We start from the raw sequence: 21,300 nt of genomic DNA on the forward strand, positions 1-21,300 counted from the left end.
CACACATGTTTGGTTGCCACATCTTGCAACATTCAGCTATTGTGTGGCTGAGGGGCCATGCCGTTTTTGGAAGGTCCACTATCCTGTTGTGTGCTGCCTCAGCGGTAGTAGGGGGGGTCCGAGGCGGAGGTCCTGAGGGTGGTGGCAATGGGTTTTGTGGCCTTCTTGGGTGTCGGAAGTGCATGATCAGTAGCTCTATGACATGTGTTCGTCTGTACAGATATGATTCTGGGCTGCGCTCCCTTTCACACTGTAGGTAGTCGTCCTACTTTACACCAGTAAAAGGCAGATGGTACATTCCAACTGCTAACGCAGTATGTTGCCTGTTTTTGGATCGCACCGCAGATTTGGCTGCTCATTTAAAACATCAGGAAGTGGTGTTTTTGTGTTATTGTTGTACAGGAACGCCTACTCTGCATATTATTTGCGTTAGTTGTTGCTTTCATTTGTGCCAAAAAAATTGCGGAAGCTATTGCTGGAAAACTGGCGATATCGCCTGTTTTCACCAGGTTGAAAATGGAATGATAATTTAAAATCACTGATAAAATCATAGGTTTAATGAACATTATAATTGGAAATTAGCATTTAAAACACCTTTGAAATTCACAAAAAAAAAACATAGGTTTCAGGGACGTTATAGTTAAAAAATTATCATTTTAAAAATCTTTGAAATTCACTGAAAAAATCACAGGTTTCAGGGACGTTATAGTTACAAATTAGCATTTAGAAAACCTTTGAAATTCACTCAAAAAACAATAGGTTTCAGGGACGTTATAGTTAGTTGCACATTTCACTCGAACAAAACCATAGAAATTCGGACGTTACAGTTAGTAGAGCTAACTATAACTCGCGCCCCCGCAATGCACTGCTGATGATGTCACATATTACATCACTCATGACATGGTCAGTGACATCACTGATGACATCACTAATGACATCTCAAATGAGTGAGCTGAAAGATTCTAAGAGCTTCTAGGAGGTAATAAACCGCCGATTGTTCTCGAGAGATGTAAGGGGTATGGATTCAGTGATAGCTGGGGATGTATGGGTACCTCACTTTTCAAAAATGTTTAACCCAAAGGGAATTACCCACCAGGAGGTAAGTCTAGATATCCCATTTGACTTAAGTTCCGCACATCAACTGACTTCTTCCCTGACAGTAGCTGAGGTAGAGGAAGCTCTGGAGAAGGGGATACGCTTGAAAGCCCCAGGTCCAGATGGGGTTCCACTTGATTTGTTTAACCTCCCCTCTGGGCATCCTTCCTGACAAATGTTTTCAGAGCAGCAATAATTGGACCCATTCCCATCATCTTGGAAAGAGGCCATAGTGGTGCTGGTGTTTAAAAATGTAAACAAGGATGACACGGCCTGCTATAGGCCTAATTCTCTAATAGACGCTACTGTTAAGGTTTTGGGGAGGGTTATTTTGGCACGTCTTGAGGCTTGGGCGGATTCCACTGGGCTTATGTCCCAAACACAATATGGGTTTCGGAGGGGCAGGGGGGCGAATGAACAGTGCTTAAATTTGGCATTGATCATGGGCAAGTACACAAAGGCAAGGAGGGGGTAACTCCACCTTGCCTTCATGGACTTGTCCAGCGCTTTTGATATGGTCAATAGGGAGAAATTGTGGGTCCAGATGGGGGAAATGGGCTTTGAAGAGCCACTTATTACCCTTTTACGTAGACTACACGCGTCCACTATGGTCACCATACGATTTGGCCCTGGGGGAGAGAGGACTAAGGCTATCGCTTCTATTGAAGGAGTTCGCCAAGGATGTATACTGGCCCCTTTTCTTTTTCTTTTATATACAAATGGGTTAGAGTCATCTCTGGTAGAGCAGGCCCTTGATTTTCCCAACATTGGAGGCAAGCCTGTTCCTTTGCTATTGTATGCCGATAATACGGTCCTAATGGCTTTAACAGCCAACAGCCTGCAGAAATCTTTTAATGTTTTTAATGATTACATGACAACACTTGACCTAAAAGTAAATTCTACCAAATCCTATGTATTGGTGTGTGGCCCGTGTCAAACCAAAACTAAAAAATTCATAGTCAAGGGCAAGGCCAATGACAAAGTGGCCAATTTGACATATTTGGGGAATGCTTTTAACAATAAATTGAATTGGGATCACCTCATCACGACGAGGGTACAGCACACTAGCCGGGCAGCTGAAGGCTTATTTCGTCTCGCCTGAACGTTGGGTCATAAGCCGGTTGCAGAACTAGTTACCCTATAGAAGGCAAAATGCTTGTCTGTCGCAACCTACGGGGCAGGTGTGTGGGGCCATCAAAAAAGCACCCAGCTTCAAAACAAGTTCATAAAAAGATCGCTGATGACCCCAAAAAGTGCCCCCACGGCCATTTGCCACTCTGAAGTAGGGTTGGGTTTTATTGAGGACCGAATTAACATTGCTCCACTGGTCCTCTGGGTCAAGATTTGGTTGTCAGAGGATCTACAGTTCTCAAGGGATATTATCAGGGACTGCAATGCTATGAATAATGCATTGGCCAGTCCATGGCTCCTACTTGTTAAATTTAAATTTAAAGAAATAGGGCTAGGGTATTATTACAACAACCCTGCCAGTATTCATGCAAACTCAAAATTGATTATAAAAGATGCATATTTTGCAGAGTCAACTAAATATCATCAGCAACCGGGTTTGCTTGGTCAGTACCCTTTACACCAACAATTTTATCTGTTTTTCACTAAGAACATACAGTATTGATTTCTTTTGACTAGGTTTCGACTTGTCACGTTGCACTTTCTTGTGGCCTTCCCCAAACCGGCTGGCTGGTGTGAGAATCTCATTCGCTGCCCTTGTAATAATCGGGCCCGTCAAAGCACCTTCCACTTCATGCTATTTTGCACACTCTACAAAGAGCCAAGGGCAAGATTTCTCGTCCCAATTTTAAGAGAAATGTGCCCTATTAACTATCAGGAGGGTTTTTATATCCTACGCTCTCTGTCTACTGTGGCGATTTGCACTGCTGTATTAAACTTCATTAGATCCGCACTTGCTATAAGGAAATGGTATGGATTGTAAATGTAAATTGTTTTTATTGGTTTTAAAACAAATTGCTTTTAAATCTGTCTTTTAATATCATAGATTTTATGTTGCCGCGGTATGAGCAATATTATGGTATAAATTGGACATGAAATTGAAAGATATTTGTTTGTAAATTACCTTTATGGTCCATTTCTTTGAACCGAATAAAGTTATTTTGAATTTGAATTTGAAATGCTAAGTTGGAACTATAACGTCCCTGAAACCTATGTTGTTTTCAGTGAATTTCAAAGGTTTTTAAAATGATAATATGTAACTATAACGTCCCTGAAACCTATGTTTTTTAGTGAATATATATATATATATACATATATATATATATATATATAAATATTTATATATCTGTTATATATATAACCTACTTGCGCTCGCCAGTAGGTAGTTATAGTATAGTTATAGTTAGGCCCTTGTTTCCACAGACAAAGCGTTTTTTGTTTTGCTAATAATTTTAGTGTCTTTTGATGAATCTTTGAGAAATTTTCAAAACTAGTGTACAACTAACTTCAGCTGCTATCTGGAAAGTTTCAGGGTGATTCGTCAAGCGGGGGTTTGAGAAAAAGAGAGGTCCCAAAACTTATTTTCCACATGCAGTTGCCCATTGGGATTTTGCATCGGACTACAGCCCGAACCGCTGAATGGAATTACACCAAATGCTACCTCTTGGTCTAGAAAGATCCCTATTTGTAATTTGGTCTAAATCCATTCAGTAGTTTTAAAGTTATTAAAGAAAAAAGATGTAGGGATATCTAGGGACGCGGAGGGTCTGCAGATCCCAGATCTCATTTTGAGATCTCTGATTATCTACAACCACTTCAGCCAGGAAGTGGTGGCCACCATCTAGGGACTTGGGCTCAGCCAAGTCCCAAGAAACAAAACAAAAAAAACAAAAGGGGTCAGTCCTGAGGGGACCCCTCCGTGGCCCAAAAACTTTTTTAAAAAATTGTTTTACAGCAAATTCAAGGAGGATCCGCAGATCCGAGCAGAAATCTTTAAAAAAACAAGGGCTGCTTTTGACACCGGGGACCACCACCCTCTGAGGCATGGCCGATATATTCAAAGGGATGGGGGCCTGGCTCTGCACAGAAAACAGGGAGGGGGCCGCCCGGCCCCCTCACTGAGCCATTAAGGGGCCTAGTGGTCCTATCCCCCAGGTTGAGCTCCAGCTATGCCCTGGATTGCCTGCCCCAGGACTTTTATAATTAGGGGTTAGGGTGTTAGGCCTAAGAGCAGCTGGGAGGTCAGGGCTGTTTTAGGGACAGCGCAGGTGTTGAGGTAGTGCATGCAAAGGGGAGGGGTTTTAGGCATCAGGGCAGGGGGAGGGGAATGGGTAGTTTTTAGGGCTTAGGTGCGGGCGGGGTAGGTTTTAGGGCTAAGGGGGAGGGTTGAGTAGTTTTTTAAATTAGGGGTTAGGGTTTTAGGCCTAAGGGCAGTAGAAGGGCTTGGGGATCTTTTAGGGAGAGTGTCGGGATGGGAGGGGTTCAGGGGAAGGTTTTGGATCTCAGGAAGGGAGGGCAGGTAGGGGGTATGTAGCGTAGGCCGGTGGTCGGAGTAGTGGCAACCTTAGCCATGCATACCCCTTTACCATTCATGCCTTTACCATGAAATTGTGTGGTAAAGGCATACGTGGTAAAGGAATGCGAGGGTAAGACGTAGTTGTGGTTCAGGTTGTGCGGTAGAGGCACACTTGGTTTAGCCATGCATGCCTCTATCATACAATTGGCTGCAGGGCCTGGCCTCAGCCAGGTCATGTGACCAACCCCCATCATGCACAGTCGAAAGGCGTGAGCAGCATGATGTTGGCTCCATGTGGGAGGTTGGCAGCCAGGCCCTGTGGGCAACCCCCCACTGTGTTAAAAAAAACGTAGAAATTCACTGGAAAAGCCAAAGGTTACAGAGACGTTAAAGTTAAGAAATCGAATTTTAAAAAATTCAGAAATTAACTAAATCAAGCAAAGGTTACAGGGGTACTATAGTTAGGTTCACCATTTACTCACACACACAACCATATAAATCACCAGTTATATTTAGAGTTATCGCAAGTAACCATAACTTGTGCCATAAAGTGATGTACATCCGTCATGACATCTTCTATGACATCATTGATAATATCACTGCAACATTTGCAGTTGCATTATTGATGAGAAAACTGTGCATGGTGGGGGCACAAGTTATAATTACCTTAGGGCATGAGTTATAGTTACTTAAGATTACTCAAACTGCTGAATTGTTATGGTTTTGTGTGTGTACATTTTGAATCTAACTATAATGCTCCTTAAACCTTTGTTTTTTGTGTGAATATATATATATATATGTATGTGTGCGTATGTGTGTGTGTGTGTGGATGTGTTTCCATGGTTGTAGCATTCTTCCTAGCAGAAAAATCATATAGGGACCTATTCACAAATGTATAAAATGGGAATATTCAGAAAATATTCATTTAAAATTAGTATATATAGAAATGAAGTATGTCATCTTTGTAATTTTACTTATAAAGACTTTTGCATTTCAGGACCGACTCACAAAGGCATGTAGGAGTACGTAAAAGAGTACTCCTGTAGTAATACTTTCAGTAATCATAAATGCTTTTGAAAATCGGCCCCAGTGTGAGTAAAATCACCTGATGATCATAACTTTGTTAATAGATTCAGTGGAACATTGACTGATAGCATTGTTTGAGATGGGAAATCAGTCAATTCTTTTAGGGCCAGATGTATGACCATTGGAAATTGCGCCAATCTGAGACACTGTTTGCGATTCCCAATGGGGTCGCAAATTGCATGCTTTTAAATAAAGCAGTTTTTTTTTAATGCAGTCCCTTTTCCTTAAAGGAAAACGGGATGCATTTATAAAAAGGAAACGTTTTTGTTTCATTTTTTAAGGGCAGGTAGTGGTCCCTGGGACCACTGACTGCTCTGAAAAAATGTTTGCGCACCATTCTCAAAGGGGAAAGGGTCCCCTGGGGACCCCTTCCTGTTTGTGAATGGTTTACCACCCTTTTGAAGAGGGTGGTAAACTGCGAGTGTTTTGCGACTGAAATTGTGGTTGCAAAACATTCTTACATAGGTGTTGGACTCGCTATTAGGAAGGGATATCCTTGAAACGCCCCTTCCCAATAGCGAGTCGCTAACCCTATTTTGCGATTCGCTATTTAATTAGCGACTTACAAAATAGAGTTAGTACATGGGTCACAGGTGTTTTGCTTGCGCAAACGGGTCTAAAACCCATTTGCGCACACAAGAAAGGTCGTACATGTGGACCTTAAAGGCTAGAGATATAAAAAAAAAGAGCAGTAGAGCTGAGGCAAAGTCAGTCATGTCACGTTATTAACTTTGCAAAAGTTCTACTAGATTTTAGAGCCATTAACTTCTCAGGAAATGTTCCTTTTGCCATCACGCTGTACTTGGCATAATACTGTGCGCAATGTCTAGACAGATTGCCCAGAAGTGGTTTGGATTACAGCGAAATGTGTTAGCAGGCATCCGTGTCTCTAAAAGGACAGTAGGAATGGGCAGACATATGTCAGGATCTGCCTGAATAACTTACTCAGCCACCTGACCTTTCAGCTTCATAAGTTTGCAAATGTCACGCTGTGTTGCACATGTCCAGACTGAAAAAAAAAACACAAGACACCACTAACAAGTGGTTTACTGGCCAATGGGTCTGAGAGCCCAGAAGGGCCGCGCTAATTGCATGCATGGCTGTGCACGAGGGACTGGACAACACTCACAGGCCTCTGAGATGCACTCTCACCAAACCATCTGTCTCTATATAGGCCGGGTCGCCTTTGAGAATAGGCTGTAGACGGTCACATGTTGTGTTGCTCTTTTCAGGTCTGAGTAAATATTAAACGAACAGGAAGAAGCATTGTAAACTTTGGGACATCTGCCAAGTTGCAAAGCAGGTCGCTTCTAAATGCAGAGAAAATTAATTGGAGGCGGCTTCGGCCTTCGCTGATGGAAACCCAATAAAAAGTCCGAAAACCACGTTTCCTGACAGAAATATAAACACCAGTAATTCCGGTTAGGATGACTATTAACAGCAATTGTGTTTCCTGTTTTGTTCTGTTATTTCTGCAGTCTATTAGGAATGTTAGCTTTGGCGTCTGGAAATCCAGTCAGGTAGTACATAACCACTAGCAGTTAATGTTATTGTTCCTTTACAAAAGTGACCCAGATATACACTGATGTTTACTACACATGAAACACCACAATGAAAGCACTATTTTGGGAAACAAAATGTGAAGCATATTGTATTTTCTCACCTCTTATTCCACTATTGTAATTTAAATATCACACTTTTCTCTTGGTGACACAATGCGTCGCAATGCCAAGACTGAAAATGCGGTTGTGAGGGAACAAGATAGATGTATCTTTTATTTAGGAAGTCATGACCTAAAATAAGGTCCTTGGTGCATACAGACTTTAACATCTGTTTTAACATTGGAAAATAAAACACTGGATTACAAAGCTGTGATATATCTGTTATTGTATTAACCTCTCACTCGAACTTTCCTTGCAACAAGTATCCAAGCATTATGATGAAAGACATTGATACATTTAAGAATGATATGGGATGGGCATGACACTTCTTTAAATCCCATTTAAGTGTATATTTCAATGTCTCCATGGGTCCAAAGTTAGCTAATATTCTTATATTTTTCCCATCGGGAATATTCAGTCCAATGTCTAAAAACATACCCTGCAAGTGGATGCAGAACAAAGCATCTGGAACTCTTCAGAGTCCACCTGGGTTTTTGCTAAATTGTTCTAAGAAGTACAAGCCTATATATTAACATGATGATCACCTTCCATTTTGGAAATGGAAAACATAAGCAATTTTGAAAATGGTATTTCACAAGAATAATGTGGCAAATATCTGTACAACGTAACCAAACACAGAATAAAGTATATTCGCCTAGACCCCACTTCCATATTGTGACACTAAGCATCGAATAATCCTCTTTTAGGCCCTTATTATCAGTGGCGGTATTTCATCAAGAGAAGTAACTCCAGGGAGAAACCTCTCCGAGTTAATACAAGTAGCCAGGTGCAGATGCGAAGTGAAAAGGCCAGGGACTCTGGTCAGCATCAGATCCTAGCCTGCCCACGACCTAATCCTTTTCTGAGCCACAGACCTCTCTGTCCCCAAACTCCATAGTCAGAAAGTGGAAGTGGGTTTGTCACTGGAATCAAGAAAAAAAAACGAATTGGACTTGGTATTGCCACGCTCATGTGATTATACCCTCTTCAAGGGACAAAACTCTTAATTGCTGGATTTTGATGCCTGAACAGCTGTCAGAATTGGGGACTCTGACGCCATATATCTCTGCACCAAGATTCATATAAGATTTTAATGTGGATATTTTAAATAAAGAGCAAACTTTGAAATCAATGTTATCTTAATGCAATATTTTTTTAGCAGAAAACACCTCCTCAACAGAAGTTTTGCCAACAAAGGCATCAATGTCAGATTCCAGTCTGGCAACTAAAAACACCACGGTATCCACCCTGATTGCAAGCAATGAGAATATAAGTACAGCAGTACCAACAATTCCACAACCAACCAACCAATCTACATCAGGTATGTTGAATGTATCTTTTGATTTATATCATTAGGTTCAATGAAATGTTAATAGGCATTTGAAGTCGGATGGCAATAGAAAACAGCCTGGGTTCTGGAGGTTTGGAAGGAGTACTAAACCTAGCCAAAGGTTCACATGTGAAATTTTCTCTACTTTTAGAATCCCTATGAATAGGACATCTCATTGATCAATACATCCAAGCAATTGGCACTTGCTCTAGAAATCAAAGGATTTCCTATTACTACTAAAGTCTAAACAGGTCCTGTGTCTTTACTTTTACCAGTTAACCAAGCCAACATAAAAACATCAGCATACCTCTTTGTTTCATAAGTTAGGTAGACTGGTGTAAATACATGTTTTATGGCCTGTGGAAAGCACCTCCCCATGTTGTGTCCCTTGGTGAGCTGGTGATCTGCATCATAAATTTTTCTTGCCCAAAACCACAAAATGTATATTACTGCTTCTGGCATATTTTATGACTAAGGCACGGATTTTTGTCTACTTAGATTAAAGACCAAGGTCTAAGTACCCATAATTGTTGACTGACTGCCTTTAAAATAGAGTAAGATTTTGTGAAGAGCCCTGCTCCCCCTCTAATTGCCACACCCTGACCAGTCATTAATGTTCAAATTAGGACTTTTTTATTCTTACCTAAAATGTAATGGATATTGTGTGATGGAAGCTGTTTACCTGCCAGACTTTATGTTTTTTTCTGGGAAAATATTTTGTAGGCTAGGGCATGTGAAGGATTTTTGCACAGTCAACAGCCTCTCACAGAAGCAAGGTAATGGAAAGAAAATTACGCTCTCGAAATGAAGGCTAACAGTTATCAGCACAGAGGTGGAACAACGCTAAACTCCAGTTAGGTCTCCTGCATTATTGTATATTGACCCACTCACTAGCTGCAACATCTGCCTCATTAGAGGACTGTGCCAACAACGATGATGGTGATGAGCGATTTAATGAATACTGTGTCTGTGAAAAAGGTAGAGCAGCTGCCCATTCTGTGTATTGTCCTCATGGTTATACATAAATAAAGACTCCCAACGTCGAGGGATGAAACCTCAATAGTTAGGTCACCAGCACATTGACAATCAACAACTGCAGCAATGAAAAGTATGATAGAGTTCATCAGGTTCTGCTGGAGGTTGGCCTAGTCATAGAGGGCTCAAGTCAATTTGCAGATGCAATTGAGCCTAAGATCATTGCTCTGTTGAGTCTTGCTGAAAGATAAGAAATTGTGTCTCATGTTCAACCCTCACTCAGTGTGATTCAGAGTATAGAATATCTTAACCTGGCACAAACTGAAAGCAAACAATGCCATTGGCTTTAGTTTGGAAAGACAGGTGGACAAAACAAGACATAATGCAAGGTATCTGAATGACAACACGTGGCAAGATTCAGGGGAAAAAGGCAGCCCGTGGGTCGGTGGAAGCATTTTGAAAAGAGAGAAAATCCTGAATGTATTTGCACCACTGTTGTTGCTAGTTAGCAGAATGTCTTCCAAATTAACTAATACTTCATGCCATGATAGCTGGCTGTCCCACAGAAATCACAGGGAACTGCATTAAGATGAAAGTTTTTTTAAATCAAAAGTGGTCTTCTGTGGAACATATTATTGAAGGGTATTGCACATCCTATCCTGTTTCTTAATGGACACCTCATTTCTCAAAAACTACTTAAGTACGTAAAGGAGGATACCAGTAAACAAGTAAAATGGGTTTTCTTCCTTTTCCTAGGACTTGAAGATCTGTTCTCCATGGAGGAGAAAGAGGAGCATCCAACAGGGAAGGGTCAAGGTATGCCATGCTCCTCATTTTCTACTTTCCTAAACATTCCAAGGGCTCTTATTCCTTTCCCTTTGCCATACACCACTTTCGTGTAAGAAAGAAATAGGAACATCAATCGGGAAACTGCCAAGGTATGCTGCCCACGTCCTTGGTCCGCTATTCCATATGGGTTTATTTATTCTTTCTCTAAGTGAAGGGCTTCCTTTCATCCACTTACTCTACTCATGAGTAGATGGGGATTTCAAGCTGCTGTATCTCATATAAAGGTGCAGTCAGAAGAGTTAGGAAGTGCATCTCATCTTCTGGATGGAAAATTCATTCTCAACAATAGAGATGAAGCCTACTTAGTGAAATCAACATGATCGGATTTGGTTAGGATCCTGACCCAATGCTTGAATCCCTACTGTAAGCCAGGATAAGGCCTTAAAAGAATTCTCAAATACAGTTTGTCTCTTGCATGCTTCATCATAAAGTATTTCATCCTGGTGACAATGAATATGGATGGGTTCAACCTCTGTGAGGGAGTTCTTGATTTATTTTAAGGGTCTTATGTAGGAAGGATGTAAGTACCTGGTGGGATATCTCATATGATGTGTTTATTCCTGGGTTCTCTTGCTAAGGTTTACAAATAAACTGGACCTACAAGTTAATGTGGAGAGCAGGCTAAAAAAGATTCTGAATTTGCAAGTTGAGGAGGGAAGCTGTTTAAATATTCTGGCATCATGAGGTCTAAATGTTATGCTTCCTTTTTCCATTAAGGTCATCTGACCAAAAATTCCCTACTAGCTTAAATTTACGAACTCAGCTGTGGTTCATTTTAGGGAATATGAGAGGCAAGCTTTCACACACTCATGCATAAGTATGCTCTAATCTTGGTAAGACATGGTATGGTATACTACCAAGATAATGACATCCAGGTTCCTTTTGGGGTTACAGGGTTTTATTTTATTTTCTTTTTTTGTCCTCATTTGCCCAGATTTTAAAAAAACTAAATTTTGCACTCAGGGGGTCTCCCTTTGATTAGCACCCTCCAGAGTTTTCTAATTCTTTCTAATCTGGAAAGGGTCACTCTACACCTCGCTTAGCATCCCCTATCATAGGAGGCTTTGTTATACTTTTCCGAGAGTGGTACCTCCACAGGGGTGTTTAAGCAAAGTGGTATAGAGGCCTAATCATTGGACAATACACATAGAACTTATTCTTCCTTATTTCCCAGTTCTCCTATGGGAGCCAAAAATCATTTCTCTTGTTTTTGGACACCCGATCCAATCTTTTGATGTATTTAATTGCCCTCAGCAAATCAATTTTATTTGGAGGGGTAACTTTAATCCAGTTCTTACATATTTCCCTCTGGGCAAGCAAAATTAGAAAAAAGATCAATTTCTTAACGTTCTTTAAGAAAGATACATGAATCCGGAAAAACAAGAGATTTGCTTACCTGGAGGCTCTCTCCAAGTACATCATATATGATACAACTCGCATCCAGCCAAAAGCTTTGGGTCTCAGGGCATTCAAAAAACATATGTATATCATCCCCTTTTTCCTTTCCACATTTTGGGGACGTAGATATAGTGCCCCTTCCCATATTTGATAACTTATATGGCGTCCAATGAACCCTGTGGAGACAAAAAAGTTGATTTTGCAGAACGAACTGTGGAGTATAGTATGTCGCAAGATACTTGCCATAAATCTTCCAACTACTCTCCCGGCAATCTCTCCTCCCACAATTTTGATGGTAGATTGAAGTCCTCATCTGCAAGTTCTACTAACAGCCAATACCACTCCGTCACTTCTTTCTTCAGTCTTATTTTGACCATCAAGCTGTCCTCCAAGTCATTTGATATTCCCATACTGGTACCGGCAGTGAGACTCCAGCTTTTCAGTTACATATATTTGAACCTGGACAGTTGATTAGTGGCAATCTCCAACCCATCCTCCTTTGAAATTAAGGCTCCATCGGTTATCAATTGACCCCAGGTTATTATCCCTGCTTTCTTTAATGGGAGAGCCAGACAATCTTTGGTCCATTCCAGGGACCCCGGTGAATCCCAGATGGGAGACATTCCACTAGAGTAGTTAAGCTTTGAGGCTTTCCTAACTTTGTAACAAGTCTCGGCAAAACCAACTAAAGTCTTGAGACGCACTTTTTTTTTAAAGCGTGGATGCCCGTATTTCGGCATGAAAGCAAGCTCTCCCCCCTTCACATCTCGGAGCATTACTCTAAACATTTTACCTATATCAGAACTGTCCACAGTACTGAATAACATCCTTCCTCCTTTCAAAAGAAAAAGCCAGGCATGATAAGAAAGATCTGGCAGTCGTAATCCCCCTTTATCATATTGATGTTTTAACTTTTTCCATGACATTCTATCTGCTTTGGAGGCCCAAATTAAACTAGTAATTTTTGACTGGACTTTTTTGAATCCATACCTCCTTAAAAGCCATGGGGATGTATTGAAACTAAAAAGTACATTTTGGAAGGAAGGACATTTTCACGAGATTGATTTTGCCATACATTGTCAAAGGGAGATGGGACCAGCTGAGCAGAAGTTTCCCACTTCTTTACTAATCTTTTGAAAATGTATTTTGGGTATTAATTCTACTTTTTGAACGATTTTGATACCCAGGTACCTCATTTCCTTTTTAACACATTCCAGCTGTGTATTTATGTTCCATGCCATTACAATCATTTTAGCTTCATTGATCTCATATCCTGAGATACGGCCAAAACTCAATGCTAACTTATATACTGCTGGTAATGCTGTAGTAAGTTCTGAAGTGTACATTATTAAATCATCCGCATACAACCCTACTTTTTTCTCCCAGGACTGATGTTTAAAAGGGAGTATGTTGTCGCTAATCCTTATCTTCTCCGCAAGGGGTTCAATATACAAATTGAAAAGCTGAGGCAACAACGGACATTCCTGCCTGGTTCCACGGTGTATGTTAAAGAATCTTGTGATGTTCCCATTAACTAAGATTTTTTCTGTTGGGTTACTATACAATAGCTCTATTGATCGGCAGAAATTTTCCCCTAAATTGGCTAATCTTAAGTTTTTTGCAAGTAAATCCAATTTACCCGGTCGAAAGCTTTAGTCGCATCAACTGTAATGACTGCCAACGGATTTTAAATATGGATGCTAAATCTATCACCCCGATTAGATAGTACGTTAAATCTTTCATTTCTCTCCCCCTCATAAAGCCTTTCTGATCTTCATTGAGCAGTATACCCACTACTCCCTTAACCCCTTCAGTGCCCATGACGAGCTGGACTCGTCATGGGCTGCGGTGGCGCTGTGCCCATGACGAGTCCAGCTCATCATGAACTCCGCCCGCTAATGCAAGGCGCGGCACTGGGCGGGGAAAGGGGCGGGCATGCAAGGGGTTAAGCCTAACCTCCAATATTTTTGTATAGATCTTGTAATCAGAATTTAACAGCGAGATAGGCCTATAGCAGTCACAGGAAATAGGTGATTTATCGGGTTTAAGTATTAAAGATACAACTGATTCATTCCATGAGAGTGGAATCTCCCTACCTTTATTGAAAATATCTAAAAACACATAACTGGAATTATGTATTCCTCTAATGTTTTATACATTTCCATTGGGACACCATCTGGGCCTGCCGCCTTGTTCGATTTCCCAGAAAGCAAGTCGTACCATATTTTTTTAGCATAAAGATCAATACCTGACCTACACGAGCAGATGTCATAGGGTTATTGAGACTGAGAGCATTGGGCCAATAAGAATTCATGTAATTCCATTAAGAAATACTTGGCATCTTGAGGATCTAAGATATACACAAACAATACACATTTTGGTGATGAAATTCGGAATGGCCTATAAAAGGATTATCTGTTTTAATTGCTTTAAATCATGCATGATTGTTTTCTATTCTATTCAAATGAATTTATTCATTAAGAATATGTTTATCCAAACCAAGCTTACAAATAAAAATAAATTCAACCTTAAAACAGGCAAAATAATCCAGTTTAACATGATTACAAGGTCAAACAGGTAAAATATTGAGACCATAAATTCCACAGCTTAATTGGTGTCTGATAGACTCACTAGAAAAATTCGCAACCATCATGCCTCAGCAGTAGATTGATTTTGCTCAGGGTGTAAAAGTTTGAGAGCAAAAGACACAAAATATTAAGGTGTGTTGAACTGATTGGCAGCCATGATATAGGAATTGCTCTTCAAATAATGGTGGTAACGTCATAGCTCCCCTGAACATTGAGCACAATAACCATATTGGTAGTTTAATTCATGTCACCAAAGTGGTGGCGAGCAGCTTTCCATCCTAAAATGGAGCATAAATGTCTGTCAATTATCCAACTATTGGTTCACTACAGAGCCCAGTTTATTCAGCGGGATGCCAAGTGTGGCTAAGAATCATATCTCCCAGTACTGGGTAAAAGTCAATTAACCACTTAAGTGCTGGGGCTTCCCCTGTTTCTCCCGTCTGCCCACCCCTGGTGGTAAGCCCTTTTTTGGCTACTTGGGTTAGTTTGCGCTTATGGCTCAATAACTTTTTTGCACATAAGGTATCCAAGCTAGATTTTTGTCCTTCTTTTCCAACATCCTGGGGATTCTGAAAGAATCCAAGGTTTGTAGAATACCCTGGAAGGGTGGAGAAGATAGGCAAAATATTGCTACATTCTGAGTTTCTTGGAAACAATAGGAAAATATTACTCTTGATAAAAGTGTTTGGTTTTTTCTCGTAAAAATGGCATCAACAAATGGGTTGCTGTGCTAAAGTCACCATCTTCTCAGCTTTCAGGAACATGCAGAGCTGCTTAAAAAAAACTAATTTTGTAGCACAGTTTTGGCATTTTTGACGGAGCTAGCCCATTTTTTCTATTTTATGTGCTCTCAACCTGCTTCCAGTTTGTGGTTGAAACCAGTGTGAAACCCATGAGTGATCCAGAATACTTATAGATTTCTGAAAACTAAGCACATTTATGAAATCAGTAAGGGGTCATATTTGTAGATCCCTCAAGGTTTTCCTGAATAAACTAACTGTTAAAATTAAGAAATACTGAAAATGAGTATGAAAAAACAGACATTTGTGACAATGTTCTCATCTGTTACTTTTAGTCACAATAGCCAATTTAAAAAATAAATATACCATTATGTCCACTAGGCTCTTCTGGTTGGAGGGATATAAAGGGTTTGTAGTTGTTTCAAGAACTCAAGGTACTGAGAGCCAACAACTGAGTTGCACTGTACAACGGTTTTGATTGTGTACTGAGTATAGACCAATTCATATGGTTAAATATGTAGAGTGAAAAATGGGTATCTAGGAAACCTATGTATTTCTGCAATGGGCACAAGATTTAGAGTTTAGGAGCAGTGGTTATTTGTACATCTCTGCATTTGTGGACAACATATGATCTAGAGAATATTTTTCTTTGGCCACCATTAACCACCCTTAAGTAGGGGTTGGCGGAGGGTGGTCAGATGGGAGGCGGGAGTGACACGTTGGGGGAAGGGGCCACAGGGGCTGCGAGTGGTGGAGAGTGAGGGAAAAAGGATCAGTATAGAAGAAAGAAAAAAAAAAGTAAAACTGAGAGAGCAAAAAGAGAAAGAGCAAAACAGAGAGAGCAAAAAAGAGAAAAAACAGGCACATATGACACCGAACAGGGCGGAACAATAGAGTGCTCGTCCACTAGACCACCAGGGATGAGGCACGGGCAGGAGAACCACGAAAACCTACCTGGCATGGAGCACGGACTCATTGGGCAGTCCCTTAACAGTGGAGCTGCACTGGGGGAGAGTAGTGGCACTGACCAGGAAGGTCAGTGGTCTTGCTCTTTTTGCCACGCAGCGGCCGCCATGAAGTAGAGGTTGGAGTGAGGGTAGTCAGTTGGAAGGTGGGAGCGGGAGCAATATGCTGGGGGGCTGTGGGGGCCACTCTTATTGTCCAAGCTATAAAACTTTGGAGCAGTGGTGCGGCTGCGTATCAATCAGCATAAGTAATTTCTTTTCCCACAGGGGACACTATGCGATTCCCTTTAGGGCGACCTATCTGCACTAGGGCTGCAATGGGAGACAAAAGCCTTTCGGTATTTAGGCATTATAGTTACCCACTCATTGGAGGGGCAGAGCCACTATAATATTGAACCATTGCTGAGAGGGTTGACATGGTCAACCCAGTTCTGGAACACACTACTGCTGTTAGTAGCGGGGAGTATAGCTGTGGCAAAGATGGTGTTCTGCCCCGATGCCTATACATAATTCAGATCTCGCTGTATATGTTGTCATGTGACATTTTTAAGATGCTAGTTATACTCTTGATTTAATTGGTTTTGGCAGAAAAAAAAGCAGAGTTGCACTACCACTACTTAAATTGGATTTGAAGGAAGGCATCATTGGCTTGCCACCAAGTTACAACATGCGCACATTGGGTGGCAGAGGACGATCATTGCCTGGGAGCTGGTCATGTGGGCACTGTTACCATTTAGTCGTATCAGCGCCGTATGATGATTGCGTGGGGGTGGTTGAGGTGCTGTGAAACGTTGGGGAATGTGTACCCCTGGGAGCTGTTCCTTATATTTGCAGAGTGCCTCAAGAGGCTTTTTCTATGGGGTGTGGCTAGTTCCTACAATATGGTAAATTAGCCAACAGGGAACAGCAAATTTGGACGGAATCCTGGAATCACTTCAGCAGACAGATACAGTGCAGGTAATGCTGACAGCTGGGACATCGCAACATTTAGTATCCCTGTTCTATAGGGCTCCTAAATGTGACAGAGTGAGAGTCGATCCCAGAGCCTGCCATGCATGGGAGGAGGAACTTGAAGTCCCCCTGACGGATGGAGAGACACGAATGACTTGTATGCTGTTGAAAAAGGTCTCATGCAATGCCAGGTTCAAATTGACACATTTTAACTACGTCCACCGTTCGTATCTGACCTCTATCAAGGTCCGAAAGATGTACAGAGGCAGGAGTGCTGATTGTCTGAGTTGTGTGGTGGATGTTGCCTCCTTCCTGCATCTGGCCTGGATATGCCCCACAGTGCACACTTTTTGGACTGTGGCGGTTCAGCCACTGAGAGCAGTGATCAGTATTGCCATAGACGAGGGCCCAACACACCGCATCCCAGGGGTCATGAAACCGCATAGATGGAAGAAAATGACCTGGAAGTTTTTGCAGTTGGATCTTGGTCCCGGCTAAAAGGCTAGTAGCAATATGATGGTGGGGCAACATAACACCCTCGGTTGCATTGTGGTATAAAGACACGACAGAGTGGGTACTTGCAGAGGAGGTGCACATAAAGAACAATACACTCATGCAGATACCAGACTTTATGTTTATGGTTTGACTTATAATGGTCCTTTTGTACTTCTGAATGCATTGGGGCTTTAGGATTTTGCGATCACGATCCACAAAATATGCATCACTGGGTTAGTCCAAGGAACCCTGGACTGACAAACTCTGTAAGAAAGAAAGAAAGAAAGAAAGAAAGAAAGAAAGAAAGAAAGAAAGAAAGAAAGAAAGAAAGAAAGAAAGAAAGAAAGAAAGAAAGGTGCATTTATAAAGTTGAATGATCTCCTCATTTCTACACAACCAATCAGTGTGGTGCGCAATTGTGTTCAAGCTAGATATGTAACGGATCCTCATTCGCATTATGGTACAAGACACTATAGAGGCACATTACATTAAAATGCAAAGTACATTAGGCGGGAAAAATTCTATCGAAATATTAAAGAGGTTGAAACTGTAGTCATTACTTAGGTAAGGCTGTAAGTAATTAGCCGGCCTAGTGGAACCGCATGTAATGCTGAAAAATACACACGTTGCATCTGTAACAAGAATACCATTGTATATTAACTTAATACTAGTAATAAATCTTTATTCGGTTATGTATCATAATCATAAAGGATAAAAAAAACATAAGATCTACATAAATGCATTAAAAAATATATATTAATTCCACCATAATAAGCCAGATTGCACAATCTATAAACGAACTTATACTTTGACCAATTTACAGTGACCTTAGAAGAGAAAGAGCAGTTCTGGGTCCCATTTACAGAAATATTTTTCAAAATGTTTAAACTTTGAAAAGGGTGTTTGTTTTGCAATGTTATAATTGCTTTAAATAAGGTAGGGAAAAACCGTGCTTGCTCAAAAAATCAATACCGTCTGACTGGCGGTTGTTCCAGTTGCTCTGACAACTTGAAAGTAGTCGAGCATTCAAAATGTGCAGTTTAATTTACACCTTTGTGCTACATTGTTTCAGGCCTCGTCCAGGACCCCACAGACACCCACTCTCCGCATCTCTCGCACCAGTCTGAAACTTCACATTTACCTCAGGATGGCAACGCAGGGGCAGAGGAGACAAATAAAGATTCAAACGACGTAAATGACATTTTCACTGGAGAAGATGAACTTTTGAACCTTAAGGAGGCAACCGAGAGCCCGGCTCTTGAAAACTCTGTCCAAGAATACGCCGTGACCTCTCTCCTTCTGGATCACTCCGACTCCCAGGACACGCTTCTTGGCGGGATAGACATCGATATCTTGTCAGAAGACCCGGAAACAGGTATGATCAAACCGTTTATCTTTCGATGATGAAGCATGAGAAAAAAAACAGGAGTGTCCCGTGCTTAATTTTTGCAGGTACTGAGTTGAAGCCAGGGCCGGCTCTTAGCCTGGGAGTTGGGCCATGGAGCTTCAGAGGGGCACAGGAGCTGTCTGCAGCAGTTTCCCTCAGAAGTGACTTCAAAGAAAAGTGTGTTACTCACTGTTTCTTAAGGTTGCTCCAACCGTGACTAAATGTTGTGGGGCAGATTTACAAGCCACTTGTGCCTGTTTTACACCGCCGTTGCGTCACTTTTGTGACGCAGCGGCGGCGCAAAACCAGAGCCATGCTGCGGGGTATTTACAACGTCACGCATCTGGGAGATGCGTCACGTTGTAAAGCCCTGCGTCAGAAGTAGGCGTTCCTGTGCAGAGGGGGGCGTTCCGTCGCAGGAACGCCTCCTAAAAGTGGCTGAGTGAAATCTACAAGATTTCACTCAGTCACTTTTGAGCCCATGCTGCGTCAAAACCCTGCGCCTGCTTGAAGCAGGTGTAAGGATTGATGCAGCATTGTGAAGATAGGGCACCCCAGAGCCTTGCTGGAGCTGCGTCGCGCTTGCGACGCAACTCCAGCAATGCGCTGGTTTTACGGCACAGATGCGTCACCCATCTGTCCGTTTTTTGCCCCATGGTGCGCCGCATTGTAAATGCGGCGCATCCATGGTGGCGGAGCCGTGACGCACAATAACTGGCGCATCCCTGCTGATATGCAGGGATGCACCAGTTATTGTAAATCTGCCCCTGTGTGTTTCACCCCTGGCTCTCCCAACTCTTGCCCCTCACTCTCCCTATCCTCCCTCCGTTTTTCAAATCTCCGACTACCAAAGTTAGTAGGCGGGTGGGGTGCCAACATTGGTTTCACCCAGTGTGCTTATCTGGGCAACTCTGGTTCTCATTTTTTGTGACCTGCACTTTTTGTTCAGTCACTGGCTTACATCTTTATTGACGATGTGATAAATTCTAGGTTATTGTCTGAGTCATCTTGTTTTTGTATATTTAAATAGCTAAAGAGATTTCTTTACCTTGTTTAATTATTTTGTTTACCTTGCTTATTTGGCGACAAATACGATAGTGGTTGAAATCCTCTGTACACGTATTTCCAAGTAGGACTTCTACACAATTTGGAAGAGCTTGATCTCTGTGCGTTCTTTGTCATTTGTACTCCCAAATACTCCCTGTACTCCCTGTCATATTACATTTGCGAAGAATCTCATAGATCACATGAAGGATCCCATACACTTCTCTATGAATGAAAAGAACAATATATTTTTTAAAACAGCAGCGAGCAAGTCAGCTGGTGCCTCCAGTCAGAAACTGTTGAGTTTGCCTGAAGTGCAGACATTCCAAGGTACCAGCTGAAGCAAGGTGGCAGAGAATAAGGAAATTATAAATCTATGGTGGTAAGCAATCGACGAATCAGGCGTGTGGTTCATCACCTTTCCCAAGCAGAGGCATCCTTTTACTACCCAAGACTATGCAAATAGTTGAGAAATTATAATTTTTTTTTAAATTAGGTAGAAAATGTGAGGATGATCTGTGTAGCTATGCATATTCCGCCCTGTTGAAATAACTGAAGACATACTTCTTTTAAACTCGTCTTTCCCTCACCTACAAACATCCCCGTCTTCTTCTTGTTAATGTTATTGAAATATTCATGGGGCATCATCGCTGTTCAGCGCTCTGTTGATTTCCAGCTAGGTTTGCCATGTACGGCTATCGCCCTGCATGCATACATTTACACATACACTCCACCAATATTTTCACGCACCACTGTGACAGAGCTTTTTCTGAATTTCGCTAGTAAGTACTAAGACATCGTTTGGCTTGCCTTGTGCCCATATAAAGTAAATGTTTTATTTCTTAAGGCATTCATGACCACTTTTTTTCAAGCTTCTTGAAACAGAAACACGTTAGGAGGCAAACTGGCCACGTAAGTTAATTCCCTCAGTGTGGGTCACCGGCATGCATGGGTTTGGGGAGCCCACGGGTGCTTAAATCAAGGTGGTAGTGGAGTTTAAGTAGAAATGTAAGGTTGATGCTCACATTTGCTGGCACAGCCCACCACTTTCATGCAGGAAATATATATTAAATAATATGTTTAGCATCTGCACACTCTAAGGAATCTGTCAGTGGATAATTGTTGGACATGGCCCTTTCTAGGGTGCTTTCCCTTGACTTTTTGTTTTTCTCCTTCCCAGTTTTCCGCTGATCTGGATGCTAGCCTTAGTACAATGAGAGCGTTTAACACTGGCATTCAGTGCCAACGCGCT

The 21,300-nt window shown here is 41.6% G+C and overlaps 1 protein-coding gene across 2 annotated transcripts in view; it reads left to right on the plus strand.

Annotated features, from left to right (window-relative positions):
* The window catches only part of LOC146866124 (uncharacterized), a 141,954-nt gene that overhangs the window by 45,696 nt on the left and 74,958 nt on the right, over nt 1-21,300 (plus strand). The window contains exons 2-4 of one of the 2 annotated variants that reach the window (XM_085640800.1): nt 8,489-8,647; nt 10,388-10,447; nt 18,690-18,992. In XM_085640800.1, the coding sequence (XP_085496926.1) occupies nt 8,489-8,647; nt 10,388-10,447; nt 18,690-18,992 (522 nt within the window). Of the gene's footprint in view, nt 1-8,485; nt 8,648-10,387; nt 10,448-18,689; nt 18,993-21,300 lie in introns of both variants that reach the window. The other variant, XM_085640799.1, reaches the window with a different exon arrangement.

Source organism: Triturus cristatus, chromosome 2_1 (assembly GCF_964204655.1).
Source record: "Triturus cristatus chromosome 2_1, aTriCri1.1, whole genome shotgun sequence".
Classification (NCBI taxonomy): domain Eukaryota; kingdom Metazoa; phylum Chordata; class Amphibia; order Caudata; family Salamandridae; genus Triturus; species Triturus cristatus.